At 42.2% G+C, this 22,131-nt stretch overlaps 1 protein-coding gene across 1 annotated transcript in view; it reads left to right on the top strand.

Annotated features, from left to right (window-relative positions):
* Window positions 1-22,131, top strand: part of LOC126285058 (coagulation factor IX-like) — a 284,637-nt gene that overhangs the window by 88,306 nt on the left and 174,200 nt on the right. The window contains exon 4 of the mRNA XM_049984381.1: window positions 3,487-3,630. Within this exon, the coding sequence (XP_049840338.1) occupies window positions 3,487-3,630 (144 nt within the window). The remainder of the gene's footprint in view (window positions 1-3,486; window positions 3,631-22,131) is intronic.

Genomic DNA, 22,131 nt, shown 5'->3' with positions numbered 1-22,131 from the left:
TGTTCCATAGATCATGAATACGACACTTCGTAATGAGTGGAATGTGTCAGGTTAATAAAAGGTGTCTATACAAGATATTACATTACACAAAATATTACATGACAATACTTTTTTTTAATTTTTTTGTGGGGGTTGGGGAAATTACCCACTCACTATATCCAAAAATTCATCTTATGAGTAGAAGGAGTTGCCATTAATAAATTATTTTCATTTCCTTTTAAATGCTATATGGCTGTCTGTCAGACTTTTGAAGCTATTAGGTAAGTGACCAAAGACTTTTGTGGCAGCATAATTTACTCCCTTCTGAGCCAAAGTTAGATTTAACCTTGAGTAGTGAAGATCATCCTTTCTCCTAGTGTTGTAGTCATGTGCACTGATATTACTTTTGAATTCGTTCGGATTGTTAATAACAAATTTCATAAGTGAATAATTATATATATATATATATATATATATATATATATATATATATATATATATATATATACTGTGAGGCTACAGTGAAGATCCCTAGCTCTTTCTATAAGTGTCTGCAGGATGATCTTGGATGAGCTCCAGCAAATATTCTGATTACACGCTTTTGTGCAATGAACACTCTTTTACTCAATGATGACTTACCCCAGAATATGATGCCATATGAAATCAGGGGATGAAAATAGGCGTGCTAAGCGAATTTACTGAGAGGTATATCGCCAAAATTTGCAATGACCCTAATAGCATAAGTAGCTGAACTCAAACGTTTCATCAGATCATCAATGCATACACCTAGAAATTTTGAATATTCTACCTTAGGTACCAATTTCTGATCTAATTCTATATTTATTAATGGCGCCATTCCATTTACTGTGTGGAACTGTATACACTGTGTTTTGTCAAAGTTTAATGAGAGCCCATTTGCAGAGAACCACTTAATGATTTTCTGAAAAACATTGTTTACAATTTCACCAGTTAATTCTTGTCTGTTGGGTGTGATAGCTATACTCGTATCACCGGCAAGAAGTACCAGCTTTGCATCTTCCTGAATATAGAATGGCAAGTCAATATATATTAAGAACAGCAGAGGACCCAAGACCGAAATTTGCGGCACCCCATTCTTGATTGTTCTCCTGTTTGAGAAATCACCAGGTTTTTTTTTTGCATGTTATGTGAACTGCTTATTTCAACTTTCTGCACTCTTCCAGTTAGGTATGATTTAAACCATTTTAGCGCTGTCCCATTCATACCACAGTACTTGAGCTTATCTAGAAGTATTCCTCGGTTTACACAATCAAAAGGCTTTGAGAGATCACAAAAATCCAAATGTGTGACTTCCACTTACTCAGAGCATTTAATATTTCATTAGTGAAAGTATATATAGCATTTTCCGTTGAAAACCCTTTCTGGAAACCAAACTGACATTTTGTTAAAACTTTATTTTTACAAAGGTGTGAAGCTACTCTATGATACATTACTTTTTTTTTTTATAAGGCAGTAAGAAGAGAGATTAGGCGGTAGTTGTTGACATCAGACGTATTCCCCTTTTTACGCAGTTCCTATTCCACGGTGGTAAGGCAGAAACGACAACGAATGCACTGTTCCCATTTCAACCAGGCTCAGTGTGACTATGTGAAACACCTATTCGCCCGGACCGAAGTAGCAAGTGAGCTGGCTCGCGTACAGACCCTGGACGCCGAAGAGAGAGGCAGAAAGCGCAGTAATGCTGAGGACCGGCCAGTGAGACACAGCCTGGGAGACCTAGTATGAATTTTTACGCCTGTGCGGGAAAGTTATTACAATGATACGTGGGGCCGTATGATATCTTTTGTTGCTTGTTGGAGCTGAAGATGAAGCCGAGGATTATGACCTTTAGCAGTAAAACTGGCAAAAAGTCGTCCATGTCCTCCGCGTGAAACCTTATTACAGACCAGAGGCCCAGCTGGACGATGGAGAGGGGGTGGGGGCTTCAAGAAAACTGAAGACCCTCTCGACGATAGCGAAGCCACGACTGTAGTGACTACCTTCGATGCTCCTCATAGTGAAGAGTGTGTAATAACACGACCAGGTCGCGATACATTGACAAAATGTAGATTTAAGGTGCTATATTTGCCTCCAGTGAGAACTGTAAAAACGGACCGCTGTCTCCCGCAGAGGGGGCAATGTCGCCAGCTATGCTGCGTGTAGGGTGGAAGAGTGGCTGGCGTGTGATGGTTCGCCAGTTGAACTCAACCACCCTCAGTTACTTGATGTTAGGTATTTATGATTTCTGAAAGGTTCTTGAAATGTTTTATATTTGTAATATCTGTATATTCTGTAATACTCGATGTCTGTTTAAATACTAGCTTTCTGAAATATTCGATGTTTGTATGAATAGCTGCACCCTCCAGCCAAGAAGTCAGCTCTGTTGTTGGTGTAAGTTAACGTTAGTAAAAAAAAAAAAAAGGTTCTTGCAGTGATAAGCGTTACATTTCATTTACGATAATGCTTTCGGATTTGAACTTAAGTCTGATTACGAGTGAGAAATTACACAGAAAATATGCGGCTCAACTTCTGTACATCCACTTTCTTGGCCTCATCTACTCCACTACGATAGTCTGGTTAAGTAGCCACTAACCCACACTGACTAACGTTCATCTCAATGGGACAATGAGGGTGATGACGGGAACGATCAAATCCAAGCCAATTCAGCGGCATCTACACTGTCTGCAATCACTCCACCACAACTCGGAAGAACAGGTGTCTTCGTTAGACAGCACAAAAGAATTTCCAGTAACCTGCAACTTCCTACTGATCGAGGGAAACTATCATTCTGAAGTAACAGCTCAAATCAAGACGATCACCAATGAGGGAAGCAGAAACAACCAGAACTTCTACAGTTTACCAGAAGATGGCAACTGGAGAAAAAGTTTTGGAGAACCCCAAGAAATGTTTAGCCATGGAACTCTAACAGTATGTCACAACTACCGCTTAAGGTGTCATGGGATATAAGGGGACGTTTTCGTAAGTGGAGCTCTGTGGAGAATATTTCATGTAACTGTTCCACTTCCAAAAAGCTGTGCACAAGTGCGCACGTCGAGGTTATCTACTGGAGTTAAGTGTCGTTTTAGAAGCTACAGACAGATCTAAATTGGGATTTCTAGTTATGCAACTTATTTGTTTGTAAACTAAGTTCTAATCTTAATACTTTTATCTTTCTATTTTAACTCTCTCATGTGTCGATATTCATGTTATTTTTACGTATTTGTGTTGTGTAATTTATACGATACGCTAAATAAATAATTAAAGAAGTTGCGTATTAGAAAGAACAACTAACGGCCTTTCGACCAGGAAGATGGCTACATGTCTTAAAGTGCTGTCACAGGACATATTCCTGATGCAGTGACGACAGCATCGGGTTTGTGGGCAGGACAGTATCCTCTAGTACCTAAGCACCGTGAAATTTAGTTTAACCTTAGTTATTAACGAGTCGTTGCGTCCACTCCACCAATTAATAGGTTTACATCCCCACAGCCAGACAACAAGGATGCACCAGCTCGAGAACACGGTTCATCTGCCACTTTCGAGATATAGAGGAAGGCACACAGATCTGCCTGAAATCAAACGACGGCACCGCCTGCGCTAATGCCGAAATTCTGCGCAAGGACGATAAGAATCGTGAGTACCATGACAGTTTGCCCACATTTTTCCATAATACACGGACTACGATTAACAATAGTAGAGACGTCATTCTTTACGAAAATTAGAACTGGAGCGTAATCTGTTTCTGATTTATTCGCACAGATTGACTAGCATGCACAAGGAAACTTCGATATGCCGATTATTTCATAAAAATGTTTGATCAGTAACATACATGTAAATCACCACCATTGAAATTGTTTAGAAAGTGCTTTATTTTTCACTACCAGTTGCATCTGTTGAACATGATCAGGTGACTGTAGAATAACGTATAACAATGACATGTTAACTTACGTAGGTATCACTGTAAAATTCACTCCTGGAAATTGAAATAAGAACACCTTGAATTCATTGTCCCAGGAAGGGGAAACTTTATTGACACATTCCTGGGGTCAGATACATCACATGATCACACTGACAGAACCACAGGCACATAGACACAGGCAATAGATGATGCACAATGTCGGCACTAGTACAGTGTATATCCATCTTTCGCAGCAATGCAGGCTGCTATTCTCCCATGGAGACGATCGTAGAGATGCTGGATGTAGTCCTGTGGAACGGCATGCCATGCCATTTCCATCTGGCGCCTCAGTTGGACCAGCGTTCGTGCTGGACGTGCAGACCGCGTGAGACGACGCTTCATCCAGTCCCAAACATGCTCAATGGGGGACAGATCCGGAGATCTTGCTGGCCAGGGTAGTTGACTTACACCTTCTAGAGCACGTTGGGTGGCACGGGATACATGCGGACGTGCATTGTCCTGTTGGAAAGGCAAGTTCCCTTACCGGTCTAGGAATGGTAGAACGATGGGTTCGATGACGGTTTGGATGTACCGTGCACTATTCAGTGTCCCCTCGACGATCACCAGAGGTGTACGGCCAGTGTAGGAGATCGCTCCCCACACCACGATGCCGGGTGTTGGCCCTGTGTGCCTCGGTCGTTTGCAGTCCTGATTGTGGCGCTCACCTGCACGGCGCCAAACACGCATACGACCATCATTGGCACCAAGGCAGAAGCGACTCTCATCGCTGAAGACGACACGTCTCCATTCGTCCCTCCATTCACGCCTGTCGCGACACCACTGGAGGCGGGCTGCACGATGTTGGGGCGTGAGCGGAAGACGGCCTAACGGTGTGCGGGACCGTAGCCCAGCTTCATGGAGACGGTTGCGAATGGTCCTCGCCGATACCCCAGGAGCAACAGTGTCCCTAATTTGCTGGGAAGTGGCGGTGCGGTCCCCTACGGCACTGCGTAGGATCCTACGGTCTTGGCGTGCATCCGTGCGTCGCTGCGGTCCGGTCCCAGGTCGACGGGCACGTGCACCTTCCGCCGACCACTGGCGACAACATCGATGTACTGTGGAGATCTCACGCCCCACGTGTTGAGCAATTCGGCGGTACGTCCACCCGGCCTCCCGCATGCCCACTATACGCCCTGGCTCAAAGTCCGTCAACTGCACATACGGTTCACGTCCACGCTGTCGCGGCATGCTACCAGTGTTAAAGACTGCGATGGAGCTCCGTATGCCACGGCAAACTGGCTGACACTGATGGCGGCGGTGCACAAATGCTGCGCAGCTAGCGCCATTCGACAGCCAACACCGCGGTTCCTGGTGTGTCCGCTGTGCCGTGCGTGTGATCATTGCTTGTACAGCCCTCTCGCAGTGTCCGGAGCAAGTATGGTGGGTCTGACACACCGGTGTCAATGTGTTCTTCTTTCCATTTCCAGGAGTGTAGAATACTGAAATATCTTTCTTCAAATTTCAATGACCACAAGTGCCTGAGCCTTTATAGAGTGCATTGACACTTATCAAAACCGCTTTCGTAGAACGTAAGTTTGTACCGGGCTTCGTGATTTATCGCCAGTAACTACACACAAACGCTACAAGAAAAGCCGAGCCGAAGGAAATGACCACTCATGGCACGAGTACACCAGAAACCGCAAAGCCGCGCCTTGTACGCAAGTGCTGCGGCATCAGACAGCGGTAAACTCACCTGGATGTACAGCGACACTCGACAGGAGAAGTAAACAAGAAAATATATTATTATCCAGTGTAATGTATCGATTTACATGCTCTCCTTGCTTATGGAAAAGATGTACTTAACATGAGAGAATATTTTACAATCTGCCTAATTCTGAATAAATTACGTACAAAAATACGTAATTTATGACGCACTAACTATTTTATGAAAAACAACGGAGGTGGCGATTTACATATACGTTAAAGTAGCAACAACTTTTACAACAGGAATTTGTTATTCATTCTATCAAGGGTGTTACAAAAAGGTACGGCCAAACTTTCAGGAAATATTCCTCACATACAAATAAAGAAAAGAGGTTATGTGGACATGTGTTCAGAACGCTTAATTTCCATGTTAGAGCTCATTTTAGTTTCGTCAGTATGTACTGTACTTCCTCGATTCACCGCCAGTTGGCCAAATTGAAGGAAGGTAATGTTGACTTCGGTGCTTGTGTTGATGTGCGACTCATTTCTCTACGGTACTAGCATCAAGCACATCAGTACGTAGCATCAACAGGTTAGTGTTCATCACGAACGTAGTTTTGCAGTCAGTGCAATGTTTACAAATGCGGAGTTGGCAGATGTCGATTTGATGTATGGATTAGCACGGGGCAATAGCCGTGGCGCGGCACGTTTGTATCGAGACAGATTTCCAGAACAAAGGTGTCCCAACAGGAAGACGCTCGAAGCAATTGATCGGCGTCTTAGGGAGCACGGAATATTCCAGCCTATGACTCGTGACTGGGGAAGACGTAGAACGACGAGAACACGTGCAATGGACCAGGCAATTCTTCGTGCAGTTGACGATGACCCTGATGTCAGCGTCAGAGAAGTTGCTGCTGTACAAGGTAACGTTGACCACGTCACTGTATGGAGAGTGTTACGGGAGAACCAGTTGTTTCCGTACCATGTACAGCGTGTGGAGGCACTATCAGCAGCTGATTGGCCTTAACGGGTACACTTCTGCGAATGGTTCATCCAACAATGTGACAATCCTGATTTCAGTGCAAATGTTCTCTTTACGGATGAGGCATCGTTCCAACGTGATAAAATTGTAAATTTTCATAATCAACATGTGTGGGCTGACGAGAATCCGAGCGTAATTGCGCAATCACGTCATCAGTACAGAGTTTCTGTGAACGTTTGAGCAGGCATTGTTGGTGATGTCTTGATTGGGCCCCATGTTCATCCACCTACGCTCAATGGAGCACGTTATCATGATTTCATACTGCTGCTAGAACATGTGCTTTAAAAGTACGACACAACATTTGGTTCATGCACGATGGAGCTCCTGCACATTCAGTCGAAGTGTTCGTACGCTTCTCAACAAAAGGTTCGGTGACCGATGGATTGGTAGAGGCGGACCAATTCCATGGCCTCCGCGCTCTCCTGACTCAACCCTCTTGACCTTCATTTATGGGGGCATTTGAAAGTTCTTGTCTACGTAGCCCCGGTACCAAATGTAGAGACTCTTCGTGCTCGTATTGTGGACGACTGTGATACAATACGCCATTCTGGAGGGCTGCATCAGCGCATCAGGGATTCCATGCGACGGAGGGTGGATGCATGTATCCTCGCTAACGGAGGACATTTTGAACATTTCCTGTAACAAAGTGTTTGAAGTCACGCTGGTAAGTTCTGTTGCCATGTGTTTCCATTCCATGATTAATGTGATTTGAAGAGAAGTAAAGCTCTAACATGGAATGTAAGCGTTTCTGTACACATGTCCACATAACATATTTTTTGTCTTTGTGTGTGGGGAATGTTTCCTGAAAGTTTGGCCGTACCTTTTTGTAACACCCTGTATATACTATCATAATTAAAATTCTTCACTAAACGAAATGCGTTTTTCTATCTGCAATGCTACAGGAAGAAAAATGTTTTGAATTTACAAATGATTACTTACATACACTGCTCTGTAAAACTTAAGGACAAGCTAGATACGTAACATACTCACCTTCGTTTTTTTTGAGACATCAGTCTTCTGACTGGTCTGATGTGGCCGGCCACAAGTTCCTCTCCTGTGCGAAACTCTTCATCTCAGAGCAGCACTTGCAATCTACACCCTCAATTATTTGCGGATGTATTCCAATCTCTGTCTCTCTCTAGAGATTTTTCCCTCTCCAGTTCCCTCTATCACCATGAAAGTAACTCCCTGATGTCTTAACAGATGTCCTATCAACCCGTCCCTTCTCCTTGTCCATGTTTTCCACACAGTTATTTCTTCCCTGATTCTGCGCAGAGCCTCCTCATATCTTATAAGTCCACCTAATGATCGTCTGCAGCATCTCATCTCATATGCTTAGATCATCTTCTGTTCCGGGTTTCCCACAGTCCATGTTTCAATACCAAACAATGCTGTGCTCCAACTGTAAGTTCTCAGAAATTTCTTCCTTAAATTGAGACCTATGTTTGGTAGTAGTGGACTCTTGGCCAGAAATGTCCTTTTTTTCAGTGCTGGTCCCATTTTATGTCCTCCTTGCTCGGCCCGTCATGGGTTACTTTACTGCCTAGGTAGCAGAATTCCTTAATTTTGTCTATTTCGTGACCATCAGTCCTGTTGTTAAGTTTCCCGATGGTCTCATTCGTCTACTTCTCATTACCTTACCCTTTCTTCTATTTACTCTCAAGCCATATTCTGATTTATTGGACTGTTCATTCCATTCAGCATATCATGTAATTCTTCTTCACTTTCACTCAAATTAGCAATGTCATCAACGAATCGTATCATTGATATCCTTTCACCTTGAATATTTATTCCACGCCTAAAACTTTCTTTGCTTCTTCGATGTACAGATTGAACAGTAGGGGTGAAAGACTACAACCTTCTCTTACGCACTTTTAAATTGGTCGTCCACGCTTGCAATTCTAAAATCTGCTTTCGCAAGATAAAGCGGATCAGGTTGTGGAAAGGGGCCAACTTTAATTACTGATAGTTATACAAGAACACACACAACTTTATTGCTCAGACCAATGCACAGTTTTCTCCTTAAAACAACAAAGATCAGTTCACGGCTGAGGGCCCAAGTAACTTCTTCAGAATAAGTTTGAACGATTGCTTTTAAGACAGCAGGATTTAAAGTAACGGCTGAAGGCCTTACTTAAGCAAAATTACAGTATCTTCTTGGATAGAGGCCGAAATAATATTTCAGATCGGCTAAGGAATTCTTTAAAAGCCAAGCATTTACAAATTCCGGCTAAAGGCCATATTAAGGAAAATTCAAGTTAATTCATCGGCTGAAGGACGAATAAAAAATTTTTCTTTATATAATAAAAGAGATGCTTTAAAAATACGCTTTTACACAATACAACAGAAAATATGTTAAGAAAACTTAAAGTATCTCGTCGGCTGAAAGCCTAAACAATTACTCAAGTATAATTAAATACAACCTGTAACGTAACGTAAGGTATTCTGAATAGCTTTGCCCGTTGTTTGAAGAGAGGTTTAGGCCCATCTAAATTTTACGGAACAATCCCTTCACAGATTAAGTCTTGTAAAGGGAGCAACGGATAACAATATGAATTATTATGGGGAAGTCAGAGAAAACTACATCCCGTTAGCTACACTTGTGCCAAGAACTACGTATTTTAGTAGCATAATCATCAATGAAGCAAATGTGACTCTATTTTCAGACTTATTGAAGATGGATAGATTAAACGAGCACAGAAATAGCTTCAAATGACGAAATATTTATTTTGGCTAATATTTCGCATGATAACAGTAGTCTTTTGTATTTAATAGATAGACAATACATTATTGACACATTTATATAAACGAACCTATGACCTCTCGTTCGCCTTAATCTAGCGAGTCCTGTGGGTGGGGGAGATCTGGAGAGCAAATGGTCATTGCTCAGTTTCTAAACACAAACACGTGCATTAAATCCACATGCCGAACAAAATGTTAACAGCATTTTTGTAAGAAGTGTTGTATGTACCTCGTGGTTGGTATCAAGCAGGTTTTTGGTGGCTGCATACCTTTACGTGAAGAGCTTCGAATCAAATCGATTAATTCTTTGCCATATCTACGCTCGATACAATTTTACTGATAATTTAAAAGTCCACCACAAATGAAATAACATGGCAAGCCGAAATTGTTAAGGCTTGGGCTACGATTTGAATCTAGGGACCGCGTGGTCGTGACTCACAAAAATCATTTTATTACGCCACTGATTAACTGACCCAAAATTATAACCAGAACCTAAATGGTAATTCAAAATAGCTAGGAGAAGCAATTGTTGAAATTAAAAATTATTAACACATTCAAATACGTTTACGTACTTCGTTCGACGCAGACGTTCTGAAGGAACTTCTGATCGCTTACCTGTCTTCCGAACCCATACTTCTAACCCTCGCGTGGAGCCTTATTCGAACTGCCCGAGGTGGTGGGGGAGGCCCATGACCAACCTCTACTACGAAAAACGTTTCTTCTATACTCATCTTTGGCCAAGCCCTCCTGTTCCAGCTCTCTGCCTTCCACCGACTCCGTTTAATCTGGTAGAAGATTAGGAACCTCATCACTTCTCTGGTCCGTCTGCTACTTCATTTAATTCATTCACACTTGTCCACATACTTTCAGGAAGTGTGAGAAATGGAAATCAGGATACGGGACGTGCTCATAAGACTGAAAAGAAATATGTCGACCAATATTGTTTTCACAGGCATGCACTTGTCGGAGCAGAGATTAATTAGTTGCGCCGGCCGGGGTGGCCGAGTGGTTCTAGGCGCTACAGTCTGGAACCGCGCGACTGCTACGGTCGCAGGTTCGAATCCTGCCTCGGGCATGGATGTGTGTGATGTCCTTAGGTTAGTTAGGTTTAAGTAGTTCTAAGTTCTCGGTTCTAATCCCAAAGAAAGCAGGTGTTGACAGATGTGAAAATTACCGAACTATCAGTTTAATAAGTCACAGCTACAAAATACTAACGCGAATTCTTTACAGACGAATGGAAAAACTGGTAGAAGCCGACCTCGGCGAAGATCAGTTTGCATTCCGTAGAAATGTTGGAACACTTGAGGCAATACTGACCTTACGACTTATCTTGGAAAATAGACTAAGGAAAGGTAAACCTACATTTCTAGCATTTGTAGACTTAGAGAAAGCTTTTGACAATGTTGAGTGGACTACTCTCTTTCAAATTCTTAAGGTGGCAGCTGTAAAATACAGGGAGCGAAAGGCTATTTACAGTTTGTACAGAATCCAGATGGGAGTTATAAGAGTCGAGGGGCATGAAAGGGAAGCAGCGGTTGGGAAGGGAGTGAGACAGGGTTGTAGTCTCTCCCCGATGTTATTCAATCTGTATATTGAGCAAGCAGTAAAAGAAACAAAAGAAAAATTCGGAGTAGGTATTAAAGTCCATGGAGAAGGAATAAAAACGTTAAGGTTCGCCGATGACATTGTAATTCTGTCAGAGACAGCAAAGGACTTGGAAGAGCTGTTGAACGGAATGGACAGTGTCTTGAAAGTAGTATATAAGATGAACATCAACAAAAGAAAAACGAGGATAATGGAATGTAGTCGAATTAAGTCAGGTGATGCTGAGGGAATTAGATTAGGAAATGAGACACTTAAAGTAGTAAAGGAGTTTTGTTATTTGGGGAGCAAAATAACTGATGATGATCGAAGTAGAGAGAATATAAAATGAAGACTGGTAATGGCAAGGAAAGCGTTTCTGAAGAAGAGAAATTTGTTAACATCGAGTATAGATTTAAGTGTCAGGAAGTCGTTTCTGAAAGTATTTGTATGGAGTGTAGCCATGTATGGAAGTGAAACATGGACGATAAATAGTTTGGAGAGAAGAGAACAGAAACTTTCGAAATGTGGTACTACAGAGGAATGATGATGGTTAAATCACATAACTAATGAGAAGGTACTGAATAAAATTGGGGAGGAGTTTGTGGCACAACTTGACAAGAAGAAGGGACCGGTTGGTAGGACATGTTCTGAGGCATCAAGGGATCACAAATGTAGCATTGGAGGGCAGCATGGAGGGTAAAAATCGTAGAGGGACTAAGAGATGAATACACTAAGCAGATTCAGAAGGATGTAGGTTGCAGTAGGTACTGGGAGATGAAAAAGCTTGCACAGGATAGAGTAGCATGGAGAGCTGCATCAAACCAGTCTCAGAACTGAAGACAACAACAAGAACAACTTCTAGGGGAGAGATGTCCTTAGAAGTTAAGTCCCATAGTGCTCAGAGCCATTTGAACCATTTCAATTAGTTGCATAAAGATTCATTTAATTTTACAATATTGTATGTCAGGTAGTATGGAGATTTGTTTTTGCACTCATTTTTAGTCATGTAACGACACCTATTGTGGTGTTACAAACCTTAAGATAAACATTTACAGAACATGACTGAAGGCCATTTCAAGAATTCAAGATAATTAAAGAGAAACCTTACAGCCAAGGATTTACATACTGAAACCACATATTCTAAAACAAACGCGGCTGGAGGCCTAAATACAGAGCAACAACAATTTTAAGTGAAACACGGCTGAGGTCCTAATATTAAAGTTATGAAGTTCAGCTGAAGGCCATATACTAAACATAAAGCAGACAATATTAATACACGGCTGAAGGTCTGGCACAGTACCTGCGACCAAATAAAATGACAATCACAAACAAACAGTGGTGCTCAGAAGTGTTCAGAGGGTCGCCCTGGGGGGGGGGGGGGGGGGGACCCCTAACCATAGTTTACATGACATAGGCAGCCAAGCATAACACTGAACAATCGTGTGGCAACACGACCTAGGGAAGGCTGAGGAACCAACCAACTGCCTAATCAATTCCCTTCCACCCGATACACTCGCTTCCTCGCTTCTCTACTTCAACTGACTGACTGACTACTCCAGTACACAGGCAGCATTCATCTGCTCAGTGGAAATCACAGAAACTACACACGGTCCCACGTAAACACACTTGCACAAGAACCCGAACAATCGTGAAAGCAATCACTGTGGAACAACAAAGACGAAGAGAGTTTCCACGAGCGGTCGGCGATCAAATATACGTTGTCCGATGAGACAACCGACCAAACGACCAACCCAGGTGGTTTCCACTTGAGTTACTTGTGTCAGCAACGGTCGGGCGAGTCTTGGCTGTTCTAAGCTGACTTCAGCTCCAACCCGACTCAACTCCATGTCCGTTCGGAACTCGGAGACATGGCAACCCGGGAACCCTGCCTTGGACCCATCCATATAGAGGTAACTCTTGCCCGTTGACCACGACATCTCTGCGCAAGGAAGGAACCGATCCACGTCCGGCAGGTTGACCAAGTGACGAGGCCCAAAAACGGTCAAAAGACCAAATACACGTCACCCGATGAAACGACCAAACGAACGACCAACCAACGCTCGTCCCGCTCCAATCTCCTTCCGTCGGACAGTTCATGTGTGTCGCCAGCGGTCGGCGAGCACTGCTGTCCGCACCTCAGTGGCGCTCCGCCGCCGACACACTGCTGTTGTGCCCCGACTGAGCTACCAACTCAACTCCAAACACACGACGACCCGGAGGTACTATTGGTCGCTCCAGAGATGGTGCGACAGTGCACTTATCGACAAGGGCTGCTGCTGTCACTCACGGGCAGGTCAGACAGGAAGATAGCGACGACAGTAAATGGAATAAGAAAACAAGGCGGCAGTACCGTAAGAGAAGATGACAGACAATAAACGGAATGAACACGGCTCACATTCCCTCTTGGTTCTTGTACATATTGTGTTACCTGTCTCTCCCTATAAATTACCCCTATTTTTCTCAGAATTTCGAACATCTTTCACAATTTTACATTGTCGAACGCTTTTTCCAGGCCAACAAACTCTTTGAATGTGTCTTGATTTTTCTTTATTCTTGCTTCCATTATCAACCGCGACGTCAGAATTGACTCCCTTGTGCCTTTATCTTTCCTAAACCCAAACTGATCAGCATCTAACACATCCTCAATTTTCCTTTCCATTCTTGTGTATATTATTCTCGTCAGCAACGTGGATGCTTGAGCTGTTAAGCTGATTGTGCGATAATTCGCGCACTTGTCAGCTCTTGCAGTCTTCGTAATCGTGTAGATGATACTTTTCACAAAGTCAGATGGTATGTCGCCAGACTCATATATTCAACACACCAACGTGAGTTGTCGTTTTGTTGCCAATTTTGGAAATTGTCATGGAATGTTATCTGTCCTTTCTGCCTGATCTTATCTGAAATCCTCCAAAGCTCTTTTAAACTCTGACTACTCGTTGGGATCAACAAAATGTGGGAGCATGTTGCAGGAGGTTTTCCAACCTTGCACAGAAAGTTGGACGTCAGATAGTGCGACGTCAGCGTGAATCGAAGGTGTGCGTCAATCTGTGAGCAGATGTGGTGCATTGTAGCGATATTCTCGTTACAACACATCTGTATGACCTCACACGGGAAGGAAGCATCGGAAAACTGGAAAGAGGACGAAGTGCGACGACTGCAGGGCCCAGGAGTTTCCTACTCCTCATAGCATTGTTCCACGTTCATTGGGAGCGTTCCAAACCCAGAGCACGTTTCCCGGAGGTTAGGAGATCGTTCATGACGGTGAACTGCGGCAGTAAAAGAGGGCTACACTGTGCTACAGGCATGAAGGGAGTCACATCAAACAGGCCTCCAGTTTTAACCACTTTTAACAGGACACCAAGGCAAGCAATTTCACCCTCCACAATGGGACAGAGACAGCGTGGGGATGGTTGTCCGTTGACACCTGCACATCGACTGCACCGTTTGCCGTGATAGTGCTGACAGCATCAGGACTCGCCCAACGACAGTTGGGGTCGCGAAATGATCTCGGATGATCAGATTGAGTGTGAGTATTGATTCTGGACGTACTCTCATACGTCGAGCCGTGAGAATACGTGATGAACCCTGAACACTGTCGAACATGATCGTTTTCGTGGTGCAGGTGCTATGATGTGGGGAGGCACAATACTGAATGGGCGAACTGACGTCCAGATCTTTGAACTCGGTACATGCGCCAGTCAAAGTTATTGTGACACTATGCCTTCCAGGTGAGTGCCTTTCAAGGTAGGATTCGGCCTTTACTTCATTTTTTAAGGATGACAGAATCGAAAAGTGCAGGTGGACGAGCTCTTGGAATCAAAAGGACACCCAGCGAATGGCCTGCCCTGCCCTTCCTCCCGACTTAAATCTCATCGAGCATGTGTAGAATGTGTTAGCGACACGTACTACAGCGCATCCACATGCACCAACGACCATCCAGGACTTGCCAACTGTCCTACCATAAGAAATCCTACCAAACTTGTGGCCAGTATGGGAGCACGTTACAGAGCATGCTATTGTGTCCGTGAAAAAAAAAACACATCCATGTCCCGCATTTCTTATTTCCAGTGGATCATCATAAACCGTGGTGACGTTAATGTAATTATTATCTTTGAATAAAAGTGTCATTCCTGTTCGTCTTTTTATATATTTTTTCGGTAACCTTTTGCAGTACATTGTAGCAGTTCTTTCAGTGTATGGGCCAAGATCGAGCTATGTTATTTGGTAGTGACACATCATGCGGATCTTACTTCCGTCATTAAGTTTGTCACATCAGCATACTTGATGACAAAGATGTCCACATCAGCAAACTACCTACACTACTGGCCATTAAAATTGCTACACCAAGGAGAAATGTAGATGATAAACGGTTACTCATTGGACAAATATATTATACTAGAATTGACATGTGATCACATTTTCACACAATTTGGGTGCATATGTCCTGAGAAATCAGTACCCAGAACAACCACCTCTCGCCGTAATAACGGCCTTGATGCGCCTGGGCATTGAGTCAGACAGAGCTTGGATGGTGTGTACAGGTACAGCTGCCCATGCAGCTTGAAACACGATACCACAGTTCATCAAGCGTAGTGACTGTCGTATTGTGACGAGCCAGTTTCTCGGCCATCATTCGCCAGACTTTTCCATTTGGTGAGAGATCTGGAGAATGTGCTGGCCAGGGCAGCAGTCGAACATTTTCTGTATCCAGAGAGGCCCGTACAGGACATGGAACATGCGGTCGTGCATTATCATGCTGAAATGCTTAAATGAAGGGTATAGCCACTGGTCGCAACACATCTGAAATGTAGCGTCCACCCTTCAAGGTGACGTCAATGCCAACAAGAGGTGACCGAGACATGTAACAAATAGCACCCCAGACCACCACGCCGGGTGATACACCAGTATGGCGAAGACGAATACACGCTTCCAATGTGCGTTCAACCCCAATGTCGCCAAACACGGATGCGACCATCATGATGCTGTAAACAGAACCTGGATTAATCCGAAAAAATGGCTTTCTTATTTGAGCACCCAGGTTCGTCGTTGAGTACAACATCACAGGCGTTTCTGTCTGTGATGCAGCGTCAAGGGTAACCGAAGCTATGATCTGGGAGCTGATTGATAGTCCATGCTGCTGTAAACGTCGTCAAACTGTTCGTGCAGATGGTTGTTGTCTTGCAAACGTCCCCATCTGTTGCCTCAAGGATCGAGACGTGGCTGCACGATCCGTTACAGCCATGCGGATAAGGTGCCTGTCATCTCAACTGCTAGTGATACGAAGCCGTTGGGTTCCAGCACTTCTTTCCGTATTACCCTCCTGAAACCACCGATTTCATATTCTGTTGTCATTGGATCTCGACCAAGCCGAGCAGCAACGTCGCGATACGATAAACCGCAATCGCGATAGTCTACAATCCGACCTTTATCAAATATCAAACTCGGAAACGTGATGGTACGCATTTCCCCTCCTTACAGGAGGCATCACAACAACGTTTCACCAGGCAACACCGGTTAACTGCTGTTTGTGTACGAGAAATCGGTTGGAAACTTTCCTCATGTCAGCACGTTTTAGGTATCGCACCAGCGCCAACCTTGTGTGAATGCTCTGAAAAGCTAATCATTTGCATATCACAGCATCTTCTTCCTGTTGGTTACATTTTGCAACTGTAGCACGTCATCTTCGTGGTGTAGCAATTTTAATGGCCAGTAGTGTATTATGGTCGTAAATAAACTTGAGACCATTTGCCAGTTTTCCACCAGCAGTATGGTAGGCACCCATTGCGGTCGCATTTACAGCTGTCTGCTTCATATTTCCCTATACAGAAAATCTTGAATGCCGCTAACACATCATCCTTTCCCAAGCTTTCACTAATAAGATGCACCAAATCTCTGAACATTACCATAAGACAATTGTAGCCAATGGAATTCATTCTGAAGGCGAATAAGGGCTCTGAGTTTACAACTTTTTCGTTTGTTTTACAATACAGGGTTTTTACAAAATATTAGTACATCAAGAAAAATGAGTCAAGTTACAGAAGTTGTTCAAAGGGCCCTTCATTATGGGATTCAAATAACTAAATACGACGTTCATCTTCTTAGACGGAAGTTGTAATGTTTATTGTATACTTAACACAACACCGTGTTAAGTTTCCTTACCTAATACGAGAGACCGAGCGAGGTGGCGCAGTGGTTAGCACACTGGACCCGCATTCGGGAGGACGACGTGTCAATCCCGTCTCAAGCCATCCTGATTTACGTTTTCTGTGATTTCCCTAACTCGTTTCATGCAAATGCCGGGATGGTTCCTCTGAAAGGGCACGGCCGATTTCCTTCCCCATCCTTCCCTAACCCGAGCTTGCGCTCCGTCTCTAATGATCTCGTTGTCGACGGGACGTTAAACACTAACCACCATAACCACCACCACTACCATTAATACGAGAAGAACGAGAGGGCGAGTTAGGAAGGCAGCATCCCCACTGTATAATCATTTTAAAAAAAGACAATTAAAAATAAATCATGAGACTGAGGAAATTACAACCGCTGTGAAATCACTTGCATGATCGAAAATATTTTTCTGCTAAAAACACGTGTACTGTACCGCTTGTTCAGGTATAGAGTACCAGCTTAGCGCCTGCTGCTTCGGTCACGTTTGTGTGGCAATTACGTCACAAATAATTTTATAATCATAGCCTACTGAAAATTTATCGTTGAGCCATTCCTTTCCATGCAATTCTGACAAAGATTGTCGTGGTCATTTTTAAATAGATTTCTTTGGTTTAGTTCATAAATTGCAACATCTTGTAAACTTTTCACGCTAATTATGGTTTCTAAAGTATGGTCTTTTCCGAATATACTTGTAACTACAATGCGATTCTGGTAATTGGAGTCCAATATTTTTGTTAATCATGCCTTTTGCGTTTCTGCGGTAAAATTTCCATAGAAACTTCCAACCTCTAACACACATTTCTTACATCTAACCAAGAATTGAAATACCAACGTTCATGGATTTAACTTTTTTTAGTATAGTGAATATTTTCTTAAAATTTTTAATCGCCTGTTTCACGCTCTTGGGATTTGAATTTACGAAAACAACAGAACACGTATTTTTTTATTTTTACCAGAGATGCCAAATACCAATTTTCATAGATTTAGCTTCGTAAACGCTATTGCAATGAATAATTTCACAAAACGTTCCATCCCTTATTTCACTCACTGAAGGGGTTGAATTTCCAAAAATACGTAAAAGTCCGAAAAGTCAGGTACTAATTTTCATTGCTGTGGTTTTGAAACCGCTTTAGTAGTTCTTTAATAATGATTTATTTTCAAAAAAATTCTCCATTTTATCTCCTCAGGGACTGAATTTCAAAAATTGCTGGAAAATTTTTTTTTTAATTTCTGACTGAGAAAGCAAATACCAGTTTTCGTAGACCAGCTTCAATTATATGGTCATTCTATTTTAAATCACTCCTAATGCCTACTCCCAGATAATTTATGGAATGAACTGCTTCCAGTTGCTGACCTGCTATATTGTAGCTAAATGATAAAGGATCTTTCTTTCTATGTATTCGCAGCACATTACACTTGTCTATATTGAGATTCGATTGCCATTCCCTGCACCATTAGTCAATTCATTGCAGATCCTGCTGCATTTCAGTACAATTTTCTATTGTTACAACGTCTCGATATACAGCAGCATCATCCGCAAAAAGCCTCAGTGAACTTCTGATGTTATCCACAAGGTCATGTATATATATTGTTAATAGCATCGGTCCTGCGACACTCCCCTGCGTGCACACGTGAAATCACTCTTACTTCGGAAGACTTCTCTACATTGAGAATGACATTTGCTGTCCGCCTTTCACTTACATGGATGGCTACACTCCGAACAAAAATCTTTCAGAAAGGACTTCCTCACACTTTAATCTACACTCTATGTTAACAAATTTCTCTTGTACTGAAACGTTTGTCTTCCCATTGCCAGTCGACATTTTATATCCTCCCTACTTCGACCATCATGAGTTATTTTGCTTCCCAGGTAGCTAACCTCATCTACTACTTTAAGTGTCTCATTTCCTAATCTAATTCCTGTGTCCTTAATTCTACTACATTCCATTACAATCGTTTTGCTTTTGTTGATGTTCATTTTATATCCTCTTTTTCAAGACACGTTGCATTCCGTTCAACTGCTCTTCCAAGTCCTTTGGTGTCTCTGGAAGATTTACAACGTCATCAGGAAACCTCAAAGGTTTTATTTTTTCTCCCTGGGTTTTAATTATTAATTCAAATTTTTCTTTCACTTTCTTCACTGCTTTCTGAGTATACAGACTGAATAACACTGGGGATAGGCTGTCTTCCTGTCTCACTCCCTTCTCAACCATTCCTTCCCTTTTCGTGCCTCTCAGTTCTTACAACACCCATCTGGTTTTTGCACAAATTGTAAATAGTCTTTCTCTCCCTGTAGGTTTGCCTTTCCTTAACCTATCTGCTGTGAGAAGTCACGGAGTCGATATTGCTTCGTGTGTTCCTACATTTCTCGAGAATCAAAACTGATCTTCCCTGAGGTAGGCTTCTACCAGGTTTTCCATTCTTCTGTAAATGATTCGTTTAGTATTTTGAAACTGTGACTTAGTTTTGGATTTGGAATTATTATATTCTTCTCGAAGTGTGAGGATTCTTCGCCTGTCTCATACATGTTGCTCACGAAGAGGAAGAGTTTTGTCATAGCTGGCTCTCCCAAGTCTATCAGTAGCTCCAACGGAATGTTGTCTATTCCTGTGGCCTTGTTTCGACTTTGGTCTTTCGGTTCTTTGACAAATTCTTCGCACAGTATCTTATCTCCCTTCTCATCTTCATCTATGTCGTCTTCCACTTAAATAATATTGCCATCAGGTACATCGCCCTTGTATATAGCCTCTATATACTCATTCCACCTTTCTACTTTCCCTTCTTTGCTTAGGACTAGTGTTCCATCAGAGCTCTTGATATTCATACAGGTGGTTCTCTTTTTTCCAAAGGTCTCTTTCATTTTCCTGTAGACGGAATACACCTTACCGCTAGTGATATATGCTTCTACATCCTTACATTTGTTCTCTAGCCATTACTGCTTAGCCATTTTGCACTTCCTGTTGATCTCATTTTTGGACGTTTATATTGCCTTTCACCTGCTTCATTTCTTGCATTTCTGTAATTTCTCCTTTCATCGATTAAATTCAATATCTCTTGTGTTACCCAAGAATTTCTACTAGCTTTCGTCTTTTTAACCACTTGATCCTCTGCTGCCTTCACTATTTCATCTCTCAAAGCTACCCATCCTTCTTCTACTGTATTTATTTCCCCTGTTCTTGTAAGTGGTTCTCAATGCTCTCTCTGAAACTCTCTACAACCTCTGGTTCTTTCAGTTTATTCAGGTCCCATCTCTTTGAAATCCTGCCTTTTTGCAGTATTTCAGCTTTGATCTGGAATTCATAATCAATAAATTGTGGTCAGAGTCCACATATTCCCCTGGAAATGTCTTACAGTTTAAAACCTGGTTCCGGAATCTCTGTCTTACCATTGTATAATCAATCTGAAAACTTCAGGTGTCTCCTGGTCTCTTCCACATGCATGACCATCTTTTATGATTCGTAAACCAAGTGTTATCTATGATTAAATTAAGCTTTGTGCAAAATTCTACTAGCAGGCTTCATTCCTTTCCCCCAGACCATATCCATCTAATACTTTTCCTTCTCTACCTTTTCCTATTGTCGAATTCCAGCCACCCATAACTATTAAATTCTCGTCTCCCTTAACTACCTGAATAATTTCTTTTATCTCATCAGACATTTCCTCAACCTCCTCCTCAGCTGCGGAGCCATTTGGCATATAATGTTGAACTATTGTAGTGTTGTGGTCTTCGTGTCTATCTTGACTGTAATAATGCGTTCGCTATGCCGTTCACAGAAGCTTATCTCCATTCCTATCTTTTATTCATTATTAAACCTACTCCTGCATTACCCCTTTTTGATTTGTACTTACATCCCTTGACCAGAAGTTCTGTTCCCACCTGCCACCCAACTAATCGTCACTACACCTAACTTTAAGCTATCCATTTCCCTTTTGGACATACAGTATATAATACATACTAAAACACTTGTGACAGGGAAACACTTGGTGTCATGCTAACGTAAAGACACCCATTCATAAGAGGATCACACACTCTACCTTAGTCTACATACCAAAATCCCACAGTCTGATACATTTCATCTTCTAAATCCCAAAGGCACAAGAAGTCCACATGAATGTTATTCATGACCTATCATCTAGTTTAATGCCTTTTACAAAAATTGAAGCTGCCACCTCTACTTCTATAACCAGTACACAAAATGAGTACATTGCAATATGAAATCTGTTATCTTCTCCAAATTGTTCAATTCTTGTTTATTCAAGCCAGAAATATGACACTATTAACTTTCCACTTCATGAGTAAACACCGCTCTTTTACACAGTTATTGGTGAAGTCTCGCTAACATACACACTTACACTAAGGCTCTTGCTATCCTATCACCCAAAATATCCCTAGCACATGGACACATTGCCTGTAAAATCTCTGAGTCCTGCAACTTAGAAACATCCTTCTACTATGTCAGTTATACCATATTATAGACAGTAGAGGGTACCTGGCATCTTGCCCTCCATACATCACCATGTAATAGAAAAACCGTATCAAACTACCTCATGTTATATGAAAACGTGACAAAATGCGCTATATATCACTATGTTTCCAAAACCATGTGGGTTCCACACTTTTGTAGGCCTGCCTTGTTCTTTTCTCAATGGATGGGAAAATCATTTGGTTTTTACCATTTTTCGCACATTCTGAATTTTTATCAAACGCTAGAGTGATAGAAGCGCTAATAGTAGAAGTAATAGTAGTATAATATCTTTTTTCATGACAGTTTTTGATATAATGAGATATGTTAGATGCACTCTCCTTGGCCTTTTACCAGTTACACTACATCTTAATGAAGTCATTGTCTCTAGAATTTTATGAGTAATATCTTGATATCCTAAAACAGTATTGTAACACCAGAAACTGACAGCAGTGGATGTCAGCTACCGCATTTTAAAACTTTATTTTAACACCCTGAATGTTGTAAGTGTGCTATAACACTAGAAACTGACA

Source organism: Schistocerca gregaria, chromosome 1 (genome assembly GCF_023897955.1).
Source record: "Schistocerca gregaria isolate iqSchGreg1 chromosome 1, iqSchGreg1.2, whole genome shotgun sequence".
Classification (NCBI taxonomy): Eukaryota; Metazoa; Arthropoda; class Insecta; order Orthoptera; family Acrididae; genus Schistocerca; species Schistocerca gregaria.
Note: the sequence above shows the minus strand (reverse complement) of the source record. Positions and strands in the feature narration are given on the sequence as shown.